This window comes from Acinonyx jubatus, chromosome C1 (assembly GCF_027475565.1).
Source record: "Acinonyx jubatus isolate Ajub_Pintada_27869175 chromosome C1, VMU_Ajub_asm_v1.0, whole genome shotgun sequence".
NCBI classification, from domain to species: Eukaryota; Metazoa; Chordata; class Mammalia; order Carnivora; family Felidae; genus Acinonyx; species Acinonyx jubatus.
Window position 1 is genome coordinate 2,860,390 of NC_069381.1, and position 27,759 is coordinate 2,888,148.

The following is a 27,759-nucleotide window of genomic DNA, read 5'->3' on the forward strand; positions in this document are numbered from 1 at the left end:
ATCCACCTACCCATCCATCCATCTTTTTATTTGTCTGTCTATCCATCCATCCATCTACCCATCCATCCATCTGTTCATTTGTCTGTCTGTCCATCCATCCACCCATTTATCTGTCCATCTGTCCATCCACCATCCTTTCATCCACCCACCCATCCATCTGTCCATCCATCTATCCTTCCTTCCATCCATCCACCCATCCATCCATCCATCCATCCGTCCATCCATCCATCCATCCATCCATCCATTTATTCAGCTGTAGGCCCTCAAATAATTGCTGAGGCTTTGCCAAGAGATCACAGTCAGATAAGCGTAAATGGTTTTCTCAGTTCATACTCTCCCCGCCCCCACCCCCCGCCCCCAGTGAGTTTGTCTTTTACATTTTGACCTGAGCCCTTAAATGCTCTGTGCAGCTGGGACAGATTTGCAAAGTGAAGGTCAGGTTGGCTCAACCCCATCTATAGGAGGTCTTGCCAAGAACAATTCCTGACTTACCTACTCAAAATTGATTGGGGAATAATTGGCCTCCTGACTTCAATAAGGCTCATGTGCTGATTCAGGCTTGATGATATAATTATGGGAGAAGGCAGGGCTGCGGCGTGCCCTGGACTATCACAGTGTGAGGCAGGGACTGCAGTTCAGGAGGTGAAGCGATGGGGCATTTTCATTCGGGAGGGAATGGGGTCTGTCTGGATGGGCTGGGGGGCTGTTGAGAGGGGTTATAGGCAGGGAGTAGGAGAGAGGACACATGGACTCCCGGGCACTGCCACCATGACTTCAATGGACATCTGAGCCCAAACTGGCCCTTCGAGTGCCTGAGTCATTTGTCAAGGGCAGCAAAGCCCGACCAGAGCTTCACAGCACATGGTGTAGCCACTCGTACGTGGCTTTAGCCCAGAAGGAGCCTTGGCTCCCAAGTGCTGGATGTGGCCATTCTTCCCGTGTTCAGCTTAAGCGTAATCCTTACGTGTGTATAATGCTTCATGATTTTTAAAGGACTCTCAGACTTTTTTTCCCCCTCTGGCAGATGAGTAGGCTGAGAATTTAAGTGATTTGTCCAAGGTCAATGAATCAATCAACAGAGCTATTATTGAGCTCTGTCAGAGAGCACGGTGTTGAGTGTCACAGAAGAGGCTCCGTGGAGGAAGACATGGGTTTGACTGGGCTCAGCCAGAGGGGGGGATCTGAATATAGACGCAGGCACGTGCGTGCACAGGCACATATCCGCACATGCACACTACAGGCTTCTGCACACACATATACACAAACGTGCACTTAGGTGCACATGCCTGCTGGCTCAGCCGTGTGCATGCAGCGCACACACACACACACACACACACACACACACACTGCAGTTGAACGAAGCACACTGGTTAGCCCAAGGGCAGAGGCAGCGCCATGAAGAGTGACAGGAAGGCAAAGGAAAAACCATGTGGGTTATGGGGGCTTCAGGAGAGAGGCAGACCCGAGGAGGCTGGGTCCTGTGCCCAGCAGCTCTTGAGGGACCCAGGGGTGCAGACCCTACCTGCGCCTTCTCCATCCTGGGCCAACACCACCACCACGCCAAGGATAGAGCCCCTTAGACAGTCTCTTTGGAAGGAAAGAAAGAAGACAATCCCAGTGGGACTTCCAGCTGCCTTTGCCCGCCACTGATAGAATTGAAGTAATCAAAATCATCATCCCATGCAATCATGCCAAATAACAACGAGTAATGCTAATGGACGGCCATCAGAGACCCCCTCAAAAGCCAGAGTTTGTTGGGGAGTCCAGGATGACAATTTCCTGAATTAATTGTTCCAGGCCCTCCTGCTCAGCCCGCGCCAGGACGCGGCAGGCGTGGAATCCCACACTGAAGCAGACTCAGGTGTGATTCCGGGCTCCCTTCCTCCGAAGAGGGAACAGGTGTCCCAGCTTCGCTGTTTTCCTTCCCCCATTATGAGCCTTTGGCTTCTCTCCATGTCTTGGGGAGTCGTGCCGCCCCCACTTTCCATCCTGGATGGCAGGTAAAGGTCTGGGGTGCTTTGATTAGAGAATAGTAAAGCTCAGTACAACATTGAGCAGAGAGCCTGGGGGAGTGCTCCTCTGGGGTTCCCCGCCTCCTCCGCCGGATGCTCGCACCACCCTCCCCCTGTGGGTCAGCAGCACGCTCCTTGGATTGATTTAGCTCAGGCATGAATGATGCATGTCTTGAAGTTTCCGGAGCACCGGGATGGAGCATGAGGGTGGGGATGGAAGGTCCTCTCCAAAAGGTGCGAGGGAGGCGTGCCCTCTGCGTTCGGCTTTGAGCCCAAGGTAGGCAGATCATTTGGGGATCTCTGGGAAGTCTGGCCAGCAGAGGCCACTGAGTAGCGGGAAACACACTCTCGTGCAGAGGGTCCTCCTCCCAAGTCCCTCCCTGCTGGGTGAGTGGCCTTCCTAGGTGTCCAGCTGGGACTTGAGCGCCCGTGGAGAGAAGGAGGGTTTGGAATCGGGCCGAGCTGAGTCTGAACACGGGCTCTGCTCCTTTGGGGACTACAGGTGACCTGGACAAGCCTCACTGTCCCCCACCGTAAGGTGAAGATGGCAAAATCTACCATGTGACTTTCCTGGGGCCTCCAGGAAACGAGTGGTACTGAAAACAACAGAAATTTATCGCCTCCCAGTCTGGAGACCAGGAGTCTCAAATCCAGCTGTGCATAGGGCTGTGCTGCCTGCGTAGGCCCTGGGGGAGGATGCTTCCTGCCTCTTCAGATGCTGGGGCTCCAGCGGCTCTGGGCTAGGGACCCCATCACTCCAAGCTCTGCCCCATTTTTTGCGTGGACTTCCCCCTCCCCCGTCTCTGTGTGCCCCGGTCCCCCTCTTGGTTCCGCCTCTCGTTGGATTTAGGACCCACCCTAAGTCCAGGATAATGGAGGTCTTTAACTCATTATGTCTCCCAAGTCTCTCTTTCCAAATAAGGTCACATTCAGAGGTGCAGGGAGTTAGGACTCCAGCATATCTCGGTGGGCTGCTCTCCGTCCTGCTACACGTACTTTGTGAGATTATTATTTTTTTTAACATTTTATTTATTTTTAATCAGGGGAGGGGCAGAGAGAGAGAGGGAGACAGAGGGTCCAAAGCAGGCTCTGTGTTGTCAGCACAGAGCCTGACACGGGGCTTGATCTCACGAACTGTGAGATCACGACCAGAGCCGAAATCAAGAGTTGGACAGACGCTCAACCGACTGAGCCACCCAGGCACCCCCACTTTGTAGGAATATTATTGTAGGACAAGCAATACCGTGTGTAGCAGGCCTGCCCCGGCACCTGGCTTGTAGCAATGGCCTGACAGGTGGTGGCCGGCCATCATCATCCGCGGAAGGACCCGAATGTCCAGCACTGACTGCCCCCAGACTGCTCCGAAGCCGGTTTCACACCTGGCTGAGAATTCGTTGTGTGCCTCAGGATGATAACAGTCATGTTTAGTACAGGCTACTTGCACTGCACTCTGTTCTTTCAAATTTCCGTTCTCTGGTCGGCACCAGCTGGGACGGTGCTTCTGCAGAAGGGACACCAGGCTTTAGGTTCCCCTGTTCGCTTGGTTGTCCTCAGCGTGGCCTCTGGAAATGCACCCTTCCCTGAGAAATCGCCTGCCCCACATTGGGATTTTAGTTGATGAGGCGGCTGGTGACCTTTGGTGTCTCAGATGAGACAACGGTGCATCACTGGTCACTACACGCTGCAGTGGGAAGGTGCCGGGTCCCCGTGGTCCCTGCGCCTGCTGGATGGTACAGAGGGTGCAAACCGCCTGCAAGGAACCCTTGCTCCACAAGGCGGGTGGGTGGGCCAGGCCGTGCTGGTGGGAGACTGTGCTGGTCCAGCCCACGGCTCTGCCACAGAAGACCCCTTCCCTGAAGGTTCAGCTGTCTGACCCCATGGAATCCCAACTTTACTGTTAGTGTAGCTCCTTGGGGCTGTTGGGCTCAACTGTCTAGAGGCCGGGAGTCTGGGACCCAGGTGTGGACAGGGCCATGGGGAGGATCCTTCCCACCTCTTCCACTCCCAGGGGTTCCTGGCAGTCACCTGGACCTCTGCCTCTGTTGCCGCGTGGCCTCTACCTTCTGTGTGCGTTTCTGTGTGCCCCCCCTTCTTATAGGGACACTGGTCAGCTTGCCCCAGTATGACCTCATCTTAACTAATCATGTCTGTGCGACCCTGTGTACAAGTAGGGTCACATTCTGAGGTTCTGGGGTTGTGACTCCAGCCTGTCTCTTGGGGGGGCACTTTTAGTTTCTAAACTCTTGCACATGCCAAGCCCCCACCCCCACCCCTGCGTTCAGCCTCGAAAGGTCCTGGCATTTCAGTCCCGTTGACTTTGTATCCCTGCTGGGTTGTGAAGAACCAGGGAGCAGCTGACAGGGTGCTCCCGGGCCCCACGGGCCCCACAAGTCTGCCTCGCACGGGACATGAGTCAAGCGCCACCTTCGAGCCGTGCCGGGCTTTGCGCCACAGAGACGCCTTGGAGAAGTCACCTTGTCTTGGAACCTTGGTCTTTTTATCTGCAAATCTGAGATAACATCTGACTTGCCACCCGCTGGGCCTGTGCAGCGTGGCGGCAGGGAGACTGCAAGGCCAGGGCGTGGGCCTCACAGGCTGCAGGTGCTTCTGTGCATTTGCACCTGCCCTTCTCAGAGCAAGCGCTCAGAGGACAGTTGACCGGGAGGGAGGCTGTGTGGGAGGTGCGAGCAGCGAAGGGGCGCTGCAGGTAGAATGAAGGGATTGGTGTGTCTGCTCCTCCACCAGGAACATGCACAGAGGGACGCAGCGACCGGGACACTGGAGGTGTGCAGGGCCCCCGCACGTAGGGGAGGGCGTGTGCGTGTGTGGGTTCTGTTTGCCAGTGTGTGTCCACATGCGTGCACCAGAGGAGATGGGAGGTGTGGAGGCATTTCACAATGCCCTCGAGACCTCTGAGCTACACAAGGGCCTAGGAGGTGACCAACGGGACCTGACGGGTGACCTTGCCACCCTCATAACTCTTTTAAAAATGGGTTTTGAGCCTGAGGGAGCGGTGTGCCTGGCAGTCACTGCCCTTACACACAGAATGCCATCCTTCACCAGAGCAGGACCAGCGGGTCCCCTAAGCATGGGGCTGACGTGGGGCACGTGCCATGGCGGGGGGCACCGCAAACCCCAGACATCTCCTGTGAGACCCCTTCGTCTTCCACCCCCCATGGGGGGACACTGCAGTCACCTCAGGAGGAGGGTGAGGTGGACCCCTGTTTGGTCTGATTGGACTAGAGAAGAAGGGATCTAACCTTCCGAGAGAGGGAAAGAGGGAAAGAGAGAGAGACAGAGAAGAGCGATGTGGGTGTTCATCTCCAACAACACCATCCAGTGTCCCAGGGAGAGGGTGACGGTTCAGATGGGGTGGCCAAGAGACAGGGACGAGAACCCCACCACCCTGATCCAGACTTGGGGGGTGAGTGAGGCAGTGGTCATTCTTGCTGATTCCTGTTGCAGAATCCAAGATGTGGAGTGGTCAGCCAACCTCTCTGCCTGGGGTCGCCAAGCCGGTGGTGACTGGGCCACTTCTGGAACCCGCCTCGGTGGCCCGAGCCCAGCCCTCCATTGCCCTGGGCGCTCCCACTGCCAGGGACTCCTGCGGGGCCTGCCTGGGCAGGTGCACCTCCCACACCACCCTTTCTTCCTTGTCATGATCGTTTCTTCTTCACCTCCATCCGGAGATAGTATCACGGTTTCCGGATCTGGCAGAGCTCTTTGTGGCCTGGGGAGGGTTTGGGCATCTTGGTCCAGCGCAGCCTGGAGCACATGGGTGACTGTGAAGGAGCACTCTGATCCCCTACAGTTCCAGAACGTGGGCTATATGATGAGCCTGGGGGCAGCGCTCTCTGCCTCGGTGCGGGGGCCTCTCTGCCCAGCCCACAGCTGGGGTGTGCCACAGCCCTCATGGTGTGCACGTTCTGCTGGGGAACTCTTCCCCGGTTTTACCCAGGACCTGGCTCATGTCACCCGAAGATGAGAGATCTGGTGAACGCACCAGATGATAGCGTTTTGTGCGAGAGGACAGAATGCAGTGGAGACAAAAGCCAAGGGAAAAAGCATCCCTGCTCTTTGCAATGTGTGTTTCCATTTCAGGAATGATGAGAGCGGGTCACGGAGCACTGACTTATGGCCAGACTTGGGCAGACGCCCAATGCACAGGTACCTCTGAACACAGAGGCTGAGGGGCTGGCCGGGGTGGGGATGGGGGCCTGGCTCCTGGACTGGGCCTCCTGCTCACCCCCTTGTCCTAATGCCACCAGACCCCCTCCAGGCCATACACCTGCCAGCTCCCTGGATGGTGATGGCGCTGCCCACCGTGAGACAGGACAAGTGAGCCAGGGAAGCCGCTGTGCAGAGTACAGGGCTCGGTGCATGGAGGAAATCATCACAGATACACGAGGAGGGTAAAGCCGAGCATGTCCTGAAAGGAGGGGCTGAAAGGAGGAGGGACCACTGGCGACATCCACGAGGATGGAAGGACAAGGAAGGAACAGGTTTGCTTTGTGCTTAGGGGTGCAGTGACCCCAGGGCAAGATCCCAACAGACAGGACGATGAGAACAGAAGATGCCGTGGGCCCGGTCAGGGTGGAGATGGTAACCTTGGCTCTGAGAGTTGATGGGATTGCCTGGGCGGGGGGAGTGCAGCGCAGTTGCTGTGAACCCCGTGTCTGCCACCCTGCGGAGCTAGGAAGGCCGAGGGTCCACCTGGCACAAAGCAGGTGCTGAACAAACAGGATTATTATGTCGCAGGGTGTAACTCAGATACATAAGCGGAGCTTAACACAGCTTGTGCGTGGAGTCCTCGGAGACGGTGATTTCCATTTGTTCTTTGCTTCTCAGCGACACCCCTCGCATCAGGACCCAGGATCTTCTTGTTGCTCTGAATCCCTTCAGCCAGTAAGAAACGATCTTGACTTCCCACGCCTTCTTCCCACACATCTCCGCCCAATTACGCTGTCACCTCAATGATTTATTCCTCTTACAAGGAGTTTGCCTCTCAAAAGACGTCTGTAAAACCAGGACCAAAATGGTGAATTCAAGGCGTCAGATGCGGGCCGGAGCCCCAGGACGTGGCAGGTCTTGGGGAGCCCACGGAGACACATCCTGATGCAGAAGAGACCGTGTGTCCCATTTTGCGTGGGCCTTGTCATGCTCCTGTGGTTCCTCACCACGCGGCCCTTGTTCTGGCCACCAGACAGGTCCCACCCAGGGCCTCTCCTGATGGTATGTCCCTCCTCTGAAGAGTCCAGCTGGAGCCCATCACAGACCTCCTCCTCAGGCAGAATCTTACGTCGTTGCTGCTGGAAAGGCCCGACTGTGCTGATCAACCCAAAGGTTTTCAAAGTCCTTTCTAGTGAAATCTTGTACCCCGAGTACAGAGAACAGGTTGAAGGAGGACAGCACAGGAAGGAGAGAGAGAGAGAGGCCCTCGGGCCCTCCTTGATTCTCCTCCAGCCCCTGAAAGTACAGTGTCCAGGCTCAGCAACCGATGTAGACTCAGGTCCTCATTACACAAGTGGGGAGAGCAGGGCCGAGAAAGGAAGAAACCCCAGCTGCCCAGGGCCAGTCCCACCGGAATTAGCGGGAACAGATTCTATTTGCGTCAAAAATAACCCACATGTCTTATTTGTACGCACACATATGAATTATTCATGTACGTGATCTGTACATAAGATATTAGTGTTTATACGTATCGCCGTTCCCTCCAGAAAGTCTCAGTCTTGTAACCTGTTCTCTTTACTATATTAACCACCTGTAATTTTGGAGTTAGCACCTGATAACACAAATACCTAGATATTCTGTGAGACCATTGCTTTTGTCTGTTGTGTCCTTCCTCTTGGATTTTACTCTTTGGTGCTGTCCTCTGGTGTGCCTGGTAAACTTGTGTTCAGTGCTGGACATTGTGGATGAGAAGCGGTGGACAGGATTTGATCTGAGGTGGGTGCAAATCAAAAGGGTCGTATTTCATAGCGTGTGAAGATGAGTTGCAATTCAAATGTCAGTGGCCACAGGCGGAGTCTTCCTGGGACACGGCTGCACCTGTTTCTTTGCCTGTGTCTGTGGCAGCTTTGGAGATGAGACCCTATCAGCCTCCCAGCCTAAACCCCTAACCCCTGGTGCTTCACAGGAAACGTCTGGGACTCCTACCCCCGAGGCCACCCCTCAGCCACCTCGGCTGAGATCATGAGGACTGGAAGCTAGGTTTCCGTCTTTCTGGAAGGCCCGTCCCCCTCGGAAGGCTTCAGCCCCCATTTCTGTCTGCAGCCTACACACGCCTCCTTGACTCCAAACGGCTGTCATCTTGGAGGTGGGACAACAACGCCTCTTCTGTTCTCCAAACTCGCAGGGAGTTCCTGGCTTCTGATCCCCTAGACTGAGGTGGTTTCTGCTTGTTCTCTTTGGCGGGACCTCAGTCTTGGGCTTTGAAAGGCCGTCTTGCAATCGTGGGTTCAAATGTCATCAGGAGCACACGTCAAAGCAAAGGGCAGCTGTTCCTCAGCCTCCGTCTCCCACCACGTGCCACCCCTCCCCTGCACCTCCCACCCCTCAGGCCCTCCTCCCTGCTCTCCTGGCATCGCGGGGACCAGTGCCCAGAGCCACCACTGCCTGGGCCTATCCTGTCCTGCCCTTCCCAGCTCTCCGGACAGGTCGCCCTGCCTTGGAGCTGGGGTGGGTGGGGACAGTAGTGACTCTTAAGTGCCCCCTCCTGGTGGGAGAAGGGGGTCAGACAACTTCCTGAGGGCAGTGGGCTGGCCATGCAGGACCCCTGGGTGGGGGAGGGGGTATTTGGGCCTGTTGAATACATGTATTTGTCTGTTTATTGTTTTTAATAAAATGGTAGTTAGCAGCATGCAACCGGTGGCCGCCATTGGGATTGATGATATTCCCCAGCAGGAAGCTTTTAAAAAGTGCTCAGAGCACCCCTGCGGGAAGCTGGTGGACTTCTCTCCCACACTCCCCGCCCCATCCAAATTGCATTGCAATTTCCTCAAACTTTAGGGCTTCGCAGAGATTTTAATGGAACGCAGGGATAGCCATCTCCCTCCCGCTGGCTCCGTTGACATCGTCAGTGAATTTTGAAGGCAGAGCCGACGGCCAGCTGAGCACCGGGCTCTGTCTGCAAGCTGCACCGTGCTCTGAAGGGACGTGGCCGGACCCTCCCTCCCTTCCTGCCCCTCGGGCTCGGTTCAACCCTAAAGGCCTGACTTTGAGCTCGCCCGCCGAGTCCCCGGAAGGCAGCTGTTGATGGGCTTCCCCAGCTCCGCCAGCATGCAGACGAGCAGTGGCCACCACAGGGCCCTGCAGCAAATGCCAGCCGAGGTCAGGGGTTTGGCTGTGCAGGAAGCCGCTCGGCAGTGGCCAGAGCTCCACACAGTGAGTCCAGGACAAGTGCTCCCCGGATGCTCCGGGTGGTGCTCGTAGCCCTCGTGGGTTGTGGACAGCCCTCTTCTGACTTCCGATCGCCAGAGCAGAGGCTTGTCCGAGCCTGTGTGCTGCAGAATTCCACGGGGACCAGGTTCCGCCTGGGGTTCAGACACGCACGTGATGCGAGAGGAGGGCGCCTGTTTCGGGTTGTATGGGGGGTGCTGGGTCAAACCAACTTTAGGACACAGGCTTCTTTAGCAGACAGTTCTCAAGCTCGTGTGTCAGGGGCCTCTAGCGGGGAGCTCAGCTTCCCGCACGGAGCCCCCGGTTCCAACAACAGCACAAAACTCTTGCTTTGGAATTCTGAGAAGCGTCTTTGGGGAGGGCCGTGGTCTGCATCCCCCTTAGCCCCTGTGGGTGGGTGCCTTCAGCTGCCCACAGACACCTCCCGAAACTCTTCTCTTCTACAGAGCAAACCCAGTCTGTCCCGTATCCCTTCTGCGTCCTGTGTGCCAGAACTCAGTTTCCAAGGGGAGACCCTGGGACCGTGGCTCTTATGTGAGTAGCTGCTCAGGGACATGGCGACAGAGTGAGTGAGATGTGGCACCTGCTAACGTCTGACACCCTGAGCTCTCTGGACCTGAAGCCGCCCTGCCCCGCAGGGAGTAGTCATTTTCTGTATTGTGTCCTGGGGCCTCCCTGGCAGTCTCCTGTGACCCTGGACCGTGCGGTTCCTTCTCTTTGCCTGGAAGACCGCCCTCCCCCTTCACTGAGAGTATCAGTTAGCTACCGTCCCAGCAACGAACAGCACCAAACTCAGGGTGTAAACCTGCTGCGTCTGGGCCCGGCACATTCTCCCGGTGACAGCAAACGTGTGAACGAGCCTGTGCCCCAGGCACGGCCCAGAGGCGACTGCTGGGGCAGGTCACCCCCTCCTTGGGCGGGGGACACTGCAAAGTGATGCAGCCAGGAGTGTGGCCGGAGGGCAGGATGAAGACTTGGGGCCCGCAGGTGTCTTGCCTGATTGCCTCCCTCCTGGGCCATCATGGTACCTCTTGCCATTGAAGCCTTTGTCACAGACACAATGCACGTTTACTCCCAAGCGTGATGGTTGGCGCCTGCCCCTCCGGCCCCTAGACTGCGACATGCACGTGGTGGGCACCGGGCTGCAGCTTAGTGTCTAGCCTGTGTCTGCACATAGTAGGTCCTCAGCTGTTGAACGAACACGTAACACTGTCACTTTTCCATCATGTGACATCGGGGGCAGTCAGACCCAGCCTGGGGACGAGGGAGGATAGGGCGGCTGTCTGAGGTCCTTGTGGGCACAGCAGAGACACGTCCCCTCTGCCTCACTCTTCCTGAAGGGCACACTGACGTGCCTCTGCTCCACGACAGCACGGCTCCCCTGGGATGGCCCTCAGGAGTGACCCCGGTGGGTAGGGGCAGCTTCCACCAGAAATCAGGTTCTCAGGGCTGCATCCAAACACTGCTTTTTTCTGCCCAAGACCCCCCGGACAGGAGCCGCGATGGCACCTGCTCTGTCCCGGGCGCCAGGCGGGGGCATCCTGTGTGTCCTCTTTGGCCTCCAGACGGCTCAGGAGGCAGGTGGCTCAGAGCCTCAGATCTGTGCTGGGGCAGAACGCAAGGGAGCCCGCTCTAGGCGCGGCCGAGCTCATGGTGACGTCTGTGACCGTCCCATAGTTCTGTCCTCACCTGTGACACACCGACAGGTAAGGGTCTTCTCGCCAGGGTCCGCCTCCGCTATCTGGCCGGCATCTGGGAACCGCTTCCTCGGCCCTTGTGTCTCTGCCTGCAGGCCCGAGAGGACTTGCCAGGCTCTGCCCTGCCCCTGCGGCTGCTAGACAGCATCTCTGTCCTGGGCCACAGTCAACATGCTGAGATGCCACTGAGAATCAGGAGGAGACAAGTGCACAAGCCACGGGAAGTGGATACCCTTCAGTCTGGGCCCTGTCCTTCGGGCTTGGGTAGGCGTCTGGGGGCACAGGGAATGTATTTTTAAAGAGATCCCCAACTAGAAAGATTAGCAGGACTCAGGCCTCCAGGACCAGCCTCTGGGTGGGAATCTGGCCATGGTGCGCCTACTGGGCTTTCCGATACACAGTAGGCATTGGTCCGTCCCTTTATCTAGAGTGCACGTAGCAGGCGCCTGCTCCAGGCCACGCACGGAGCTGGTACGCCCAGCACCAGCCGTCCCGCACCAGGAAGGCGGCCTGAGCCTCTGCCCACACTCCACGTAAGTGACGCTAAGCAGGGCGAGAGCCACCGCCCTCCGCACACGCACTGAGCGCCGGCTCCCAATCCGGAGCTCCACGGCGGTGCTGGCGCGTCCTCTGGGGGACGGGAATATCCAGGTCGCACGGCGAGGATGCTCTGAGAGGGAGGGCAGCCAGGTTTTGCAGGGGAGCGCGTGCTGTTTGCTTGGCGGTTCGATCCATTCACCACTGTATGGGCTAAATGCATACTCTGTCCCGGTGGCGGGTGCCAGTGGCCCTGGTGACTAATCCAGCCACAGACTCCTCAGCTGACTCGTGGGCCCCAGAGCCCGGGCCCCCAGGCCCACGGCGGTGAACCGTGGCTGCTCTCCTCACAGAAGCCCCTCTGCTGGTCTGAGGTTGGCTGATGGGCACCACGGGGGCGTCCCTCCCCAGCCCCCGACCTCTCGTTAGCGAGGAGCGATGCTGGCTTCCCGCTGCACCCTCCTTCCCCACTGCCGTCCTTTGCTGAGATGGCCCAGTGCTCTTGGGAGTTAAGTCCAGGAAGTGGGTCGTATCCATGTTGGCTACTGAGCTCAAAGCTGAGTATCAGCTGCTTCTGTTTTTGAATGAGATGAGCAGTAAGTTCAGTGTGTGCGTGCATGGGGTGCCTGTGTGCGTGCAAGCCTGTGTGTGCGTGCATGTGGTGCCTGTGTGTGCGTGCCTGTGTGTGTGCAAGCCTGTGTGTGCATGTGTGTGCATGCATGGGGTGCCTGTGTGCGTGCAAGCCTATCTGTGCCCATGCACCATGCACCCTGGGAGGCACTGGCAAACAAGGCTGGGGAGAGGGCAGAGAGAGGCGGGTTGGAGAAGCTGCGATGCTCATGCTTTGAAAGCCTCCCTGAGGTTGGGAATCTCAACCTCTGTGCGGAGGGAGTTGTGTTTCCCTCGGGACTGGCCTTTCTGCTCAGAAACACTGCCTGTGAGTGAGCAGGTCTGAGCCGGCCTCTGAGGCCTCAGGGCCCAAGGCGGGAGGCACATTTCCTGGGCCAGGATTCAGCATCCTGGTCACTGCTGCGCAGTGAAGGGGAGTCAGAGGGACCAGATGGACGGGGCCTGGCCTCCCGGCGTAACCCCTTCTTGGAGCTGGTAAATTAGCTCGGAGATGCTTATCCAGCCTGTGCTGTCCTCCACGAGGGGCCCCTGTGCGTGGGGTCCTACGGCGGGAGAGGCCCTGAGACCAGGGGTGGGCAGAGGCAACGGAAGGCCTAGCCTCCCTCGCCCCCGTCCTCGCCAGTCACACACAGCAGCATCCACTGTGGAGTTCTCGGGGGCCCTCTAGGGCAGGGGTCCCCAACTCTTTCCTAAAGGGACAGATAGCAGCTCTTTTAGGCTTCCAGGCCACACGACTGGACCCTGTCCTGGAGGCACAGGAGCAAACTCAGACATCACGTCCAGGAATTTGATGAGGCTACGTGCCCATAAAACTTTATTGACAGACTCAGATGGTGGGGCTGGCTTCGGCCCTCGGGCCCCAGTTTTCTGACCTCTGCTTCAAGGCCTCTCTGCTCAGCGTGGTGTCCGGGACCCCAGAGAGGGGGAGACAGGCAAACCGCAGCCCCATTTGTCACCAAGCCCTGGGGGGTGGGGTTCGTGTGTGTGCAGGGAGGAGGAGCACGGCTCGCGGCCACACGGGGAAGACTCCTGCTGTGAGCCTACTGTGCGCCAGCCACATGGCTAACGGTGTTCCAGCATCCTCTGAATTAACTCTGCTGAGAGAGAATCATGAGGCTAAGCAAGTATGTGAACCTCTAGGGCCGCCAGGGAGAAGCCCACGGCGGTTGGCGGGGGGGGGGGGGGGGGGGTGCTCAGAGCAATGGAAATTTGTTCTCTCGAGGTTCTGGAGGCCTGAAGCCAAAACTAAGACTCCAGTAGGGCCGTGCCTTCTCTGAAGGTTCTAGAAGAGGGTCCTATCTGTCTCCTCCAGCTTCTCCTGGTTGCTGTCAGCCATGGGCTCCTGACTTTGGACTCCTGACCCCTCTGGCCTCTGTGTCACTGTCATGTGGAGTTTTTCCATGTCTCTCTGTGCCCTCTTCGGGGTTTTTGGAAGACACCAGCCATTGCATTGACCGCTCACCCTAAATCCAGGATGATTTCATTTCAAGGTCCTGAAGTAATTAATTAAATCTGCGAAGACTCTATTTCCAAATGAAGTTATATTCTGAGGTTGCACAAGTGGACATGAATTTGGGGTGAGGGACCAGGATGCTTGTCCTGGGTCTTGTGACACTGTCCATCCCACTACAGAGGGACCAGGCTGCTTGTCCTGGGTCCTGACTCTGAGGTGCCAGCACCAGCTGTCTTGGGGCTGGCTGAAGTCCGCTGTCTGGTGGATCGTGGCTTTGAGAAGTACAGCGAGGGCCTCCGTGGCTCTGCCTGACCACCCCCCACCCCCGCCCCACCCGAGGCTCCTGGGCCTCCACAAAGCATTTCAGCTCAGGTGTATTCAGTCCCCAGGGCCGTCATAACAACATACCCGAGTGGGTGGTGGAAACAGCAGGGTTTTACTGCCTTAGACTTCGGGAGGCCAGAGGTTGAGAGCAGAGCTGTGCTCCCTCTGAAGTTTCCAAGGGAGGATATCCCAGCCTCTGTCCCGGCTTCTGGTGGTTCATGGGCTCTGACGGCGGGAATCCAGCCTTGTCCCTGTGTGCGTATCTGTCTCCAAATCCCCCCTTTTTATCAGGACACTAGTCATATTGGGTTAGGACCACTGACCCCAGTGTGTCCTCATCTTAACTAAGTATGTCTGCAATGACCCTGTTTCCAAATAAGGTCACATTCTGAGGCACCAGCAGGTAGGGCTTGCACATATGAGTTCTGGGGAGACACAGCTCAATCCATAAAATGAGGGCACCACTGGAAGTGAATGGGCTTTCCCAGCCTCTCTGCCCACCACATCCCACCCTTTCCGTGGATTCCAGTGTGTTTGTTGGAGTCTGGACCCAGATGCTGTGCGATCTTTTTGGCCCCCAGCTCCCTCTGTCTCTCCACGGTGCTCTGAAATTCAGGGGAGTCTTCAAATGCAGAGAAAGTTTCCTCGTGTGAGGAATTTGCTCCTCGATGTAGCTGACCTGTGGATGGGACAGCTTTAGTTGAGCCTGATGGCAGGAGACCAAACCCAATTTGGGGGACCCTAGCCAGTGGGGTGTGCATGCTGATGCCTAGGCTCTCCCTAGATCATAGCAGCATGGCCATTGGCCATCCCCCGTGGGGAAAGAGCCAGTGTCCTCCAGCGGGCTGTGCAGGAGAGCAGCTAAAGGCATGGGTCCCAGACCAGGCCTGCTGGGGTTTGAGTCACGGGTTTGCTGGGTCTTAGCTGTATGTGCACTAAAGGATTAGCTTTGCTCAAAGGAATGACCTTGACCCCAGCTCCTGGGAGGTCACCATAAGCCTTCCAAATGTCTTCCCTGATAAGAATGTCCTGGTTTACCAGATAGCCTGCACTAATAATGTGATTTACGGTGGGGGCCTTGGGTTACAGGGTGTCAGCTCGTTGGGCTGGCCACGACTACATGACCAAGCCACTGCACAGACTGGACACCCAGGCTCAGGGGGCTTCCTGGGCTGGCGACACTCTGCGCGTGTTGTCGGGCATCGTCACCGGTGGGAGGTAGGGCTGCCCACGTTCCTCTGCTGGGAGGGGACGGCTGTGGGCTCCTGCCTGGCCTCTCCTGGACTCTGCCCCCTGCCCCCTCCTCATTGCTGATCTTAATCTGTGTTTTTTTTCCACTGTAGTAAACCAAAGCTGAGTGTTAATGCTTTGTTCAGTTCTGTGAGTCCTTTGAGTGAATTTGTGAACCTGAGAGTGGTCTTGGGGACCTCTCAGATTATACTGCACCACCTTGACAAAGTCCCTCAACCTCCCTGTAGAAGTGGGGAACATCTCTGCACCCACCTCATGGGTTGTGGGGAGCTGTGCGTGAATGATTCACTGAGAACACCGCCAGGCATCCACCGCCACTGAGAGGAGCGTGACGAGGTGGGTTCACCCACAGCAGATGCCAGAGGGCAGTTCCGCACACCCTCCCCCAGCCTCACCGTAGGAAGGAAGTACCTGAGGGAGAACGGGGACATCGTGATGGGCAAAGGGCCACATCTCACCTTTGTGGCTACGTGGGGTGTGGTCGGGACATTTCTGACCCACTCACGAGGGGCCGCCACAGCAATGGTGTCCCAGCAAGTCAGTTTGGAGGGTGTGACCATCCAGGGTTCATATGGGGGACACCTGTTTCCTGGTGTCATTCATGCATTTCTTCCTTTAGTGAGTAAACTCAGCACCTTTGACATTTTGGGGCAGATCATCCCTTCTTATGGGATCATCCTGTGCTCTGCAGGACATCTGCCAGCATCTCCGGTGTCTATCAGCTAGATGCCAGTAGGACCGACCCCTCACCTCCGTGTGACAACCAAAACCGTCTCCGGCCGTGGCCAGATGTCCCAGCTGAGGACAAACTGACTTGGGTCCTTTGATTCCTCGAGGACTTGCCTCCGCCCTGTTATCGTGAGGTGTTAGCACAGCCATTTCCAGAGGCGGACTCTGTTCTCTTTAGGCGGTGGTCCTGCTCGCGGCTGGAAAGAATTTCAATGAGAGGCAGCTTGCTTTCCACAGGGTCTTGGCTGGAGGCCCCCTCATCGCCCACTGTGTGGAGGTCACTGCGGTGGTCACTCAGAAAATGGCACACCCCCTGGTGTCCTTGCCACAAAAGCTGGTAGCCTTGTTTTTCTGGAGCATCCTGGTTTGGGAAGATGCATTTTCCCTCGGCAGCCTTCCCCCCCCCCGTCAGGTGGCCAGGTGCTTCAGAATGAGCCCAAACCCTGGAGCACCTGCTCCTCAAGAAAGCTGGGCTGGCCTCTCCCCCGTCCTGCAGGGGATGCTGTGAGTGTCCCCGTATTCCCAGAGACTTTGTCAGAGATGTGCTGTGCAGTCTGTGTTTTGCAGCCTCTGTGGAAAGGAATGGTGTTTTTGCAGTGCGATTGGCCCTTTGGAAAACCCTGTCGCCTCTCACCTGTCAAGCCCCTGAAGACAGGCGTCCCTGGATCCGTTGGCCAACAGGTCTTTGTCCCCGCAGGGCAAGCGCATGAGATCTCTGTATCATAAAATGAGCTGCTGTCAGCACAGATGGGTCATCCCTCTGCCTCAGCAAACTCCAGGGCCACCGTTCCTGCCTCCACCCAAATGCACCAGCCAGATGTGCCCACACGCCCCTCAAGTGGTGGGAAAGAAGGCCCTCGATGGCTTTGTTTTTGTCACGGACAGTGGCCTGTGTGCGATTCAGCTTCTATTTAATCAAAAACCCATCCAGACCTGGAGATAGATTACCAAGCCCACATCAATCTCCAGGGCCTGATCTTATTACAAAACACCACAAATATAACCATAAAAGCCCTATTGATTGATGCAGAGTTCGCTAATCCATCTGTCCCCATCCATTATTCCAGGTATAATTTTTCATTATCTGGATGGCAGCTGATTCCTAGCACATTAGTATACAGTGGCAATTACCAGGAGCAGAAAGAGCCCCTAAATTAGCAGGAACAATAACACCTGTCAGGAAGGGGAAGCAAGAACCCCCCGCACAGCACGCCATGCACTCTGGGACCAGGTCTGAATTGCAGAGCATTTGAAGATAGATTCGATGGTGACCTTGTAAATAGAGGGGAGAAAGTCTGTGTTTTGTTGCTTTTCTGGGGGGTGGAGAGTGCACATTCCCTGAAGGTAACATCATTGTTCGCCAGATCGCAGCCTCCCTGACAGCGGGCTGTAGATACTCTACTAACTAACATTGCCCTGTCCAGGGTCAGTGGGGTTTGGGGGACAGATGTTCCTGCCTGCATTATGCAATGGCCACAAGGGACCTGACCAGAGGGGACATTATTTAAGGTGTAAGTATCAGCAGAAAGGAGTGAGGAAGGAGAGAATCAGGGGAGAGAGCCTCCTAAGAACCCTGTCATTTGTGTGGGGTGAGGAAAGCCAGTAGGGAAAGGTCCCTCTCCGTACACCAGTTCTGTGATCTGAAGGTTCTCGTCTTTTCACAAAATGCGGCTCCTTTTCTACTCCAATGGAGGAAATGGAGACATATGGCTAAAATAACTCTGCGGGTCCTTGGAGGGACTACATTGGTAACATTCTCCCTGAGTTTTGGTGTCCAAACACCAAGAAGCCAATCTATTGAGTTCTCAAAGGAACTGTCGTGCATCATGATGTATTCTCAAGCCAACCTCACACAGACAAACCCAGCGGGGTGAAACTGGCCAGCGAAATTCTCAGAACTCAGTAAACTTTTGAACATGGAGGAGGAAGGTTCTAGTCTTCAGAACCAAAGGATTGCCATTGGAGTCCTGGCTTTAACCAATCATTCAAAACAGATATATATTCTCATTAATTCATAAGACAAACCACCTTCAGCTATTCACCTAAGTTAGAGCCCAGCAAACTATATAGCCTATGAGCCAAATCTGGCCACTGCCTGTGTTTGTCAATAAAGTTTTATTGGCACACAGCCACGCCCATTGGTTGGCACGTGGGCCGTGGCTGGTCTGGCCCCGTAATGGCAGGATTGGGAAGTTGCAACAGAGACCACACTTCCTGCGAAACCTAAAACATTTACTCTCTGCCCCTTTATGGCCAGACTACAGGGATTTACACAGATGAAGGAAGGATGGCTGGCGTTTGGAGAGGACTACATAACAGGGCAGATGATTGACACGGAACCACCTCTCACACGTTGTTCTGTTCTCTTCTTAGTAGCCGAGCTCCCAAAGAAAGGAAATGAGGGGAGGCATCCTTATGGATTTCTGTCTTCCAAACTGCTTCTTACAAGTGTCATTCTTGCCACACGTCAAAAGGCCTGATCCTTGTTCAGCCATCATGAGTATGGGGTCTATGGGATCGTCTTGTAGCCATTGACGTTTTGTGCATGAGCCCAGGGGCCCATTAAGACCTATGGGCCAGGCATTGAAGCAGAAGGCTGTTTGCCTTGCAAAGGCAGTATGTGAGAAGTAGTCAGATGTTTGCCTCTAGCCAATTTTATGACCAGAATGTGGCCACAGATGGGTTAGTTTGGCGTTAGATATTTTACTTTCTCTGAGGCCCTGGAGCAGAGAATTGCCTTCCATCCTGGATCTGCCAAGTGATGATGGGAAAGTCACTTTACTCCTCAGCATCAGGCTCCTCGTTGGTCAGGCAGGTGAAAAAGTGCAGGATGCTGATGGATTAAATCGATCATGTGTGAAGACTTAGCAAGGCGCCTGGCATAGAGAAGTCTTTCCAGAAAGCATAGCCATTCTATTATTGTCGTATTTTTTACCCAGATGATCTGGCTGGCTATTGACCCATATATCATTTCTGCCAAATTTTAGTTTGGTAAGTTCTATGGAGGAATTTCACACCAAAGTCAGAAGAAGGGCCTCCAGAACAAGGCACACCTTGGGATTATATCTTTCTCCCTGTTCCCTTCATTTTTATATTCTACTTTTCAACTATAAATGTAATGTGTCCCATAGCTACAGTTGTAAGGGACTGTGTTAGAGCATGCGTGGAGCTAGGGGTGGATGTAAAGATGATGACACCCTTTCTTAAGGAGCTTCAGGGACTTATGAGGACCTCAAGCAAAGGGCTAATCTTCTGTTCTGAGAGTCATCAGTGAGGGAGGGGGGCCCTTGAACCAACTATTTCTCCCCCAGGCTTCAGTTTCTTACAGCTATCAGACTGGGAGAATCAATGCTTTCCCATCCTAACCCACAGGGGGAATGGGAGGCAGTCAAACATCTAAGATGTGGCTGGTCTTGGAACTCCTCTCTTCCAAGGACTTTATCACTGAAGATATTCAACGCAATAGAATTCCCATAGTAGGAAGACGAGAGGTCAAAATCTGGCAGTGCCCTATGCCTCCCATGGTCCTGCAGATGTTGGGGAAAGGACGGCACAGAGCTCTGCTCTTGAAAGGGCTCTCAGTGCCTCCGGCTAGACCTCTCCTGGAAGTTCAACCAGCCCCTGCTGCTCCTCTTGGCTCACCCACTCAGGGTATTCTTTTATATCACTAGCCTCCATAAGTTGAATTCGCCTGACCTACAAGATGGAGGGTTTAGCCCAAGAAACAAAGACTCAGTTCTTGCCATGGGAGTTGGGGTGTAACCTGCCAACAAACACCTGAGAAGCTTTTTGCATGGACCCAGAGCACTTCCCAAGGGATCTATCTGTGGAGGGGATGATGAGGCTCAAGAGCCTGCCTCCACGAATGTTCTTCTCCAGGAATGTAGATTAGAGAGGTGCCAGCCTCAGTCTTGGGAGAAAAGGAGACCAAGACTGAGATTAAAGAAGGTCAGAGCAAAACCAGATGAATGAAATCTGAGCTCAGAATCATATACTACTGCTCTTATTACGAGCTTTGGAGCCAATAGACCCTATGTGATCCAGGGAACTTACACAAACTGGCCCACATAGTTTTCACTTCCATGACCGATGCTGACAGTATCTACCTTTGAGAGTTGTTATCAGGAATAAATGGGATCATGCACATCTGACAATTGCTACAACTTGTTGAGCATGCCTGAGATAATCATCACCACCATCATCACCATCATCACTCTCATCATCTCCACATTCATCACCATCATCACCACCACCACCATCATCCCCATCCCCATCATCATCACCATCACCATCATCCCCATCACCACCACCATCGCCATCATCACTATCACACCACCATCATCGTCACCATCATCATCGTCACCATCATCACCATCACCATCACCATCATCATCATCACTCACCATAGCATCCTTTTCAACCCTTCCTCTGCCAACAAGGTCTCGGTTGGGTGTTGGGGAAGCTGCTGAATAGTTAGGGATTACTGGAGCTGGTGGGCACTCCATTGTTGGTGAGACAGAGGGTGGTTCCTGCGGCATAACTAGCTATCAGTTCCATTGCAAAGCTGACTTGGCAGTCTTAGATGAGAAAGTAAACTGGCCCAAAGGCTTATAGCAGGTGCCACAACTTGGGCATAGGTGTATGTTAAGCCATCGTCCAGAACGAGCAGTGAATGCTGCCACTTTAAAAACTGGGCACTAGAGCAGCTCCAGGTGGGCACCATGGCTGAGCTGGTCAGAACCAACACTGCTTGGCATGCAGGAGGTGCTCAGTAACTGGTTCTCGAACCAGTGGATAAAAGAATAAATAAGGGGAAGTCCGTGACTTCCATGTACCAAATCCATGTGCCTTCTCCAGTTTTCCTAGTGGTGCTTATCCTGTGGGCTAGGGACGGGAATCCCTCACGACAAACAAAAATATCCCGGATGATGGGCAAACGGGAGGAGAAAGCCTGTTTTCTGATCATGCCAACTTTGAATCATTTATTAGCCATTCCCCCCACGAGGATCATATTCAGTAGAGAGGTAACCTCTGTTTGCGAGACTGTGTCCTTGGGAGATCGCCAGAAAAATCTTCTACTCTGAGATCCTCCACACTGGGACACACACACGTGCTGTTCTCACCCACCCCCGCCCCCCCGGGACCTGCTGGGTCCCTCTGGGGTGATAGGTGGGCCTCTGCAGATGGACACCAGCAGTGGAGAGATGCAGGTGCTTAAACACCCAGGTGCAAGAACACAACAGGGCAAACGGGCACTTGGGTGGGGCAAGACGCTGCTGCGTGCAGGGCTCGGTGCGGAGCCCCCGGGACCTTTACGGCCTGGCTCCTCAGGTAGGGTTCTATCTTACTGGAGGAGGACAAGGCCTCTGCAGGTGGCTTTTACGGACCAGTGGAGTCTGCTGAGGTTGCCCCAGTGTCCGTGTTCTAGGAAGGTAGTGACAGATGTGTTGTCAGGAGGAAAAGAGCCTCAGGTAGAGGACCGGAAGTGGGAGCCTTTCTTACCACCCCAGCGATCCAAGTACCCCGGAGTCTGCCGGGGGGTGTCAACCCACGTTCACTGTCCCCCACCTTCCCAACAAATCCTGGGCCGTCCTGGCTCCTCCTGCGTCAGGCCAAATGCGCTGCTGCTTAGAGGTGCTGCCCCTCACCCAGGTGGGAGGAGGGGTGACAGGGGCTGGAGGAATGCGTCAGCCAGAGCCTTCCTGGGCCAGGTGGCGGGCTCGGCAGGTAGGTGCGAGAAAGGACACAGCTGCCCGCGGGCCCGGTCACAGCTGGGGGACCCAGAGAGGCCGGGGCTGGGGCCTCGCTTCCTGGACTTCAGGTGACAACAGCGCTGGTAGCCAGAGCACCTGGGGAAGGAGAGACCTGAGTTGGCAGGAACAGGGCCCTGCCCCTGCTGGGCTCCTCTGCTCACACCCTGGTCTCACGGCTGCCCCCCACTTCCTCTCTTCCAGGTCTGGCTGTTCATCAGATCATCACCATCACTGTCTCCCTCATCATGGTCATAGCTGCTCTGATTACAACTCTTGTCTTAAAAAACTGGTAAGGCTCCTCGGCCCCTCTGGCCTGGAAATGGGGGGTCCCCTGGGAAGTGTGCACAGAGGCTTTCCTACTTTTCAAACCCGGTCCCACATCACTGAGTTTTCATTTGGGTCAGAGAACCTGGTGCTACACCCTGCTCCCCGTTGGCCCCGGGGCAGCCCGGCCGGCCACGGGTGCTGGCTCCCAGATACAGCCCTTGGGGAGTGTCCCCCCTCACCATGGTTTTCTCTGCAGAATACGGGCGAGCCCAGCCTCCGTGATGGTTTCTCAGGTGGCAGCTGTCCCTGTCTGTCTCTGCCCTCGTGTGTAAATTGCGATGTCACCCACCCGACACTGGTGGCCTGGGCAGATCTGTGCCCACCCCTCGCTGCCCCTGGCTGTCCAGGCTCAGCCGCCTTGAATCCTTCCTTCTTCTTGCCGCCGCTCTGTGTCTGCTGAACTAGGTTACTGCCTTGCTCCAGGCCGCCTGCCTTTGCCTATTTCCTCCTGGAAATTGGCCTACTTTGAGGTTGGCCTTGCTGGGTGTATGCACCTGCTACACCCCTGGGAAAATCGGGGCACTGCCGGGTGACCCTGCTGAACACACACCTCCGAGGCCCTGTGTGCCTGCAGCCTCTCCTCCAGCAAATGTGTCTCCTTTTAGCATCAGAGCTCAAAGTCCCTGGTAGAGTAACACACCCAGATAATCCCCCTGCTGCTGGCAGGTGCAGGAAATCCTACAGGGCTCATGGGTGGCAGCCGCCCCCGAGTGTCCAGACAACGGAAATTCGAGAGAAAGCCCGTCTCCAGGGTCAGCAAAGGTGGGAAGGAGGGGCTTGGCACAACCCCCAAAACCGACCTCGCGGAGAACAGTGAGGCTTCCCGAAGGCTGGCAAACCCTAGACCCTAGGCGTTTTCTGGGACTGGTGATGAGGACCGCACTCAGCTCGCCACAGGGCAGTCCTGGGCAGAGGATGGCTGGCCAGAGAAGGGACTCTGGAGCCCAGGAGCACATGGGTGCATGGCAGGGCAAATCCCATCGACCCTCTCGACTGCCCCCAAAGGAGGCAGGACTCTGTCACCTGCCGTGTGACAAACAGGCCAGCTCCCTCTTGGTTTCCCACAGTGGGGTTTACAGCAAAGCCTCAGAGGGTCCTTCTGGGGAGGACAACCCAGGCCGTGGATGAGGGGGTTCCGTGACCTTGGTGGGGGAGTCCCTTGGCTTTTGCAATTTTCTTCCTACCTTTGCTTATAGGGTGGGGCTTCTGCATCGGGAAGCAGGGCTCCTCTTGTTGGGAAACCGAGACAGGGCATGGCCGTGATGGTCTTAGGGACACTTGCCCCTCAAAGCCACTTCTTCCGCATTGGCTGTGAGCACAGCAGGGATGGGGAGATGGGGCACTGGTGCCCTGATGAGGTTCCTCCAACTGGGGGCTCCCCAAATTTCCTCCTAGCTGCCCTCCTCTGTGGGGATGGGGCTTCTACTCATCCTTCTTGTGACTTGCCAGAAGTGACTGAGAGGGTCACCAACTGTCTTCTGGGTCAGACACCTTGGCTGACAAGGGAGGGATGCCCATGTCCATCCTTGACAGTGTTGGGAAGGCTCTGTGGACCAGAGGAGGAGGGAAGTATCCATGGGGAGTGCGGAACAGTCCTCTCCATAGACCTGGTGGCGGCAGTGAAGGATGGACGACCAGCTTTCATCCCCAACTGGGAGCTTGGGTGGGGGCAGGGCTGAAGGCACAAGGCTCCCGGTTCACTAATTCCCCCCAGAGATAGTTACATCGTCCCTTCCAGAACGACCCACCAGACCAGCCCTACCCGTACCCATTCGTGGGGAAACTGCATCCACACCATTGCCTGGGTGACATCCTTTGGCCAGACAGGGCCTCGGCTCTGGGATAACCCAGCTCAGCCACTTACCTCATAAGCGGCCCTGCCATAATGGCCACATTTACAATTCAGATTTTATTAACAACAACAGCAACAAAAAAAAGAGAGCAAGCTGATTGTTTGATTGTGGTTGATCTTTCCGAAGAGGCTGGAAATTACCATTTAATATTAAATGACGAATAATTAATGCCTGGAGAGGAAGGTTCCACAGTTTAGGCGCTGGGTTTGGGCACCGGCCCGCCCCGCCCCCACGTCGCCTTGGCTCTCTTCCAGCTGTGCCCAAAGCGGGAACACGCGCAGGACCAGCCACCAGCGGAAGATCAACCAGCAGGAGGAGAGCTGCCAGAACCTGACGGACTTCACCCCTGCCCGGGTGCCCAGCAGCCTGGACATCTTCACGGCCTACAACGAGACCCTCCAGTGCTCCCACGAGTGTGTGCGGACGGCTGTGCCCGTGTACGCAGACGAGACGCTGCATCCGACGGGGGAGTACAAGTCCACGTTTAACGGGAACCGGTGAGCTCAGGCCTGGGCCAGTGCCTGCCGCCTCCACAGGCTCCTGGTGGGACGGTGTCATCACAGGGGCCGTGGGTCTGTGTGGGGCAGCCGTCATGTGTCTTTGGGGCGGGGGGGGGTGCTGAGCACATGCACACAGCTGGTCTAGCGGAACAAGAGGGGTGGGCTAGACATAAAGAGGTGTCTCCCCACCCAGAGACAGGACACGGCAGCATCCAGAATCCACTTCCAGACCCTACCCTTGGAGAGCGGGCAGAAGGCCTCCCCACCCCGGACAGCATGTGGTGGCAGATGAGTGGGCATCCCACCGGCTTCACAGAGCCGGGCCTTCTGATATCAACACGTTCCCCCCCCCCGCCCCCCTGTCAACACGCACCCTCTCCCCTGGCCCACCGCCAGCGTCTCAGAACCCCCGTCAATAAAATGTCAGCAGCGCATCTAGCCAAAATATCAAACACCAACCAGACTCTGGGTTATTAAATGCTCTTTTTTTTTATTAATCATGTGTAATCCTTCAAAGAAGACATGACCCTAAAACCATCCCTGGGAACATTGAAGAAACCCTTGAGTCAGCTTCCAGGGATTTATCCGGCATTAGATTAAAACATCAACAAGCTATTTTTTTAAGCGAGCATACACTTAGGCATCATTTTGTAAATAAAAAAAAAAAATTCCCAACCACTGAAAAGTCTTAGGAAGAAATGAGGAAGAAAGCAGACGGACCTGAGGGACCCCTTGTTGGCGGCAGGAAAAGCAGCTAGGAGTAAATGCCCGAGGGCCCGAAAGCCTTCCTCCCAGAGCCACGGTCAAGGAGACTGGGGTGACGTCCAGCTGTGATGCCCATGGTTAGAGGGACCTTGTCCTGGCCGTGAGAACAGGTGGGTCTTCCGGAAGCTCCTGTCTTGCACCTCCGCGTGGGAGTCCGCGATCTTCCCAACGTTCCCTGAGACGTTCCTCTCCCCGCTGAAGAGAGCAGGGCCTCAGGGGTGTCCTCTGCCTGCTGCACTTACACTCGGCGACATTGGGGGAGCTCCTTGGTTGCCTACCAGCCTTGCCGAAGGCCTCGTTCACAAAGAATTGGCAAAAGCATTTCAAAGCATTTCACCGAGTGAACATGTGTGCGTCAGTTTGTGAATCCCGGCCAACTAGAGCTTCCGTTTTGGGGAAGCGGGGACGGAGGGTCGCCGACTGGCCATCCTTGTTCCCACTGGTCCCCCTCTGGCCCTGCCCTGTCCACGTGCAGCGTGGGCGTGGCTGGCGCTCTTAGCCCTGGCTCAGAAGCGTTGGATAGAGCGGGTTCTTGCTTTTGGACCTGAGGTCACGCTCTGCTGGGTCTCCCTGGCCTTCGGAAACGATGGCTCAGGTCTCAAAGGTGACGGATGACAGGAGAGCCATTTCCGGAGTCAGGCCCCCCGGGATCCAGCATGTACAGCAAAGTGGGTGTTATCCCTGCCCTCAGAGGCGGAGACCCTAAGCTTTGCCCTTGTCCTACCAATTAAAACACTGAAATCTAGAATGCCAGCTCCCTTCTGCACACGGATCCCTCAGGCTGTGTGTCCTCCAAGGCCTTCCAGGGCGGAAGTGAGTGTCAGCTGGCCGTTGTGGGGGGTTCCCCGTTCCTGCCGAAGACCGGTGGGGGGGTCCAAGCTGAGCATTACGTCTCCTGGGTTCTTTGTGACTTAAGAAGCCGGTGATTGGCGGCAGGCCTGAGCCGGCCGGCTTGCCCGTTGTTCTGTACCGGCACACGCAAGCCCGTTTTTCTGCTCCCTGCAGACCCTCCTCTGATCGGCATCTTATTCCTGTGGCCTTTGTGTCTGAGAAATGGTTTGAAATCTCCTGCTGACTGGCCGAAGTCTTGTGTACCTCCTGGGGGCAGGGCAGACGCCATGTGTCTATTTTATGGTACGTACCTCTTTTTCTGGACGTTGACTGATTTTGTTTTTCCCCTTTGTCTCACCTTCCCCAACCCCGGGATAAGTGGGAGGCCTTCTGGACATGGCAGGTGGTGTGGCCGTCATGAATGCAAGCCGGAGGGCTGGGCTTGTGGTCTCTCTGCTTCACTTGCTAGAAATGCCCCAGTGGAGGGGAGGGACAGACAGGCAGGGATGCGGACCAGCAGGGAAACCCGGCCGCTCAGCAGGCAGAGACCAGGGCAGCGGCCACACGGGCAGGTATCACACCTGCATCGAATGTCTGTACGTCGACGGGGGAGGGCACAAAGCAGAATTAAAATATAATTTTGGAATATAAAAATAAGAGATAAGAAGGCAAATGATAAAGGAAGCAAGCAAAGGGTTGAGACATCTACTAATTTGAAGCCAGGGACCGGCACCAAAACAGGATGAATTTTCCATGCTCTGCTGAATAGGAACATTTGGTTTGCTTTCAGTGATATTAACTTTAATGCTAACGTTAAATTGCTTTCTTCTGCACCGAATCTCCCGAACACTCGGGCTGCTGGGGGAGAAAGAGCATTTCGCCCCCATGACTGCACGCTCTCTACGCGCAGTTCAGTAGACGCAACCCGCGGGCTGGGCTCTTTGGTTTTGTCTTTCTTTTTGAGGCTGGGTTTTTCTCGTCCACAGATATTCTGTGACATCACACCCCTTCCCTGAGTAGGGGACCCAGTTTCTAGGATGGGTTATCGGGGTCTGAAAATACCGTTTCTTCCGCTCACCTCCTCACGCGGGGCTCGTGGTCAGAGTGGGCAGAAGGGCAGAGGCAGGAAGGTGTTTCCTCGGGACACACGTGTGCCCCTCCAAGAACTCGGCTGGCTGTGTGTAGACGGGGGCCTGTGGGAGCCATCAGAAATAGGAGTGGGGGGGGGGGAAATCTGTGCTAATCCAGCCCTAATGAATCGAGTGTTTGCTCCAAATCAAATCTCCAGCCCTCACTTCCTGTCCCGAAGCCAAAATGACCTGCTTAGCGTGATGTTCAGCCAACGGGCAAAGAAACGTAATTAGATTAGAAAAGAAAGCACCCCTCCCTTCCCCCGCCCCCCACAAACGGCCTTTGTTGAGACCGGGCTGGCAAGTTAGGGAAAGCACAGTCTCGTCCGCGACCATTCAAGAGCCAGATGCGCCTCCGAGGCCCATCCGTCAGACGCTCATGCCTCTGTCTGCCTCGTCGTGACTCACCTCATTAAGGCCAGGGACAGAGCGCCCTTTGGAGCTCCAGCCAGGCTGGCAACGGGGAGCTGCTTCTTAGGAGCGGGGTCCCCGCCGGCCTGGTAAAGCCTCTGCAGGATGGCCCGGTGGTCTCCAGCATGCCTCTTAGGATTTGACAAATGCATTCGAGC

The 27,759-nt window shown here is 55.7% G+C and overlaps 1 protein-coding gene across 1 annotated transcript in view; it reads left to right on the forward strand.

The window, feature by feature from the left end:
• AJAP1 (adherens junctions associated protein 1) overlaps positions 1 to 27,759 on the forward strand; it is a 120,291-nt gene that overhangs the window by 84,806 nt on the left and 7,726 nt on the right. Inside the window, exons 3-5 of the mRNA XM_027060619.2 lie at positions 21,986 to 22,073; positions 24,219 to 24,461; positions 26,235 to 26,363. Coding sequence (XP_026916420.1) covers positions 21,986 to 22,073; positions 24,219 to 24,461; positions 26,235 to 26,304 — 401 coding nt within the window. The 3' untranslated portion in view covers positions 26,305 to 26,363. The remainder of the gene's footprint in view (positions 1 to 21,985; positions 22,074 to 24,218; positions 24,462 to 26,234; positions 26,364 to 27,759) is intronic.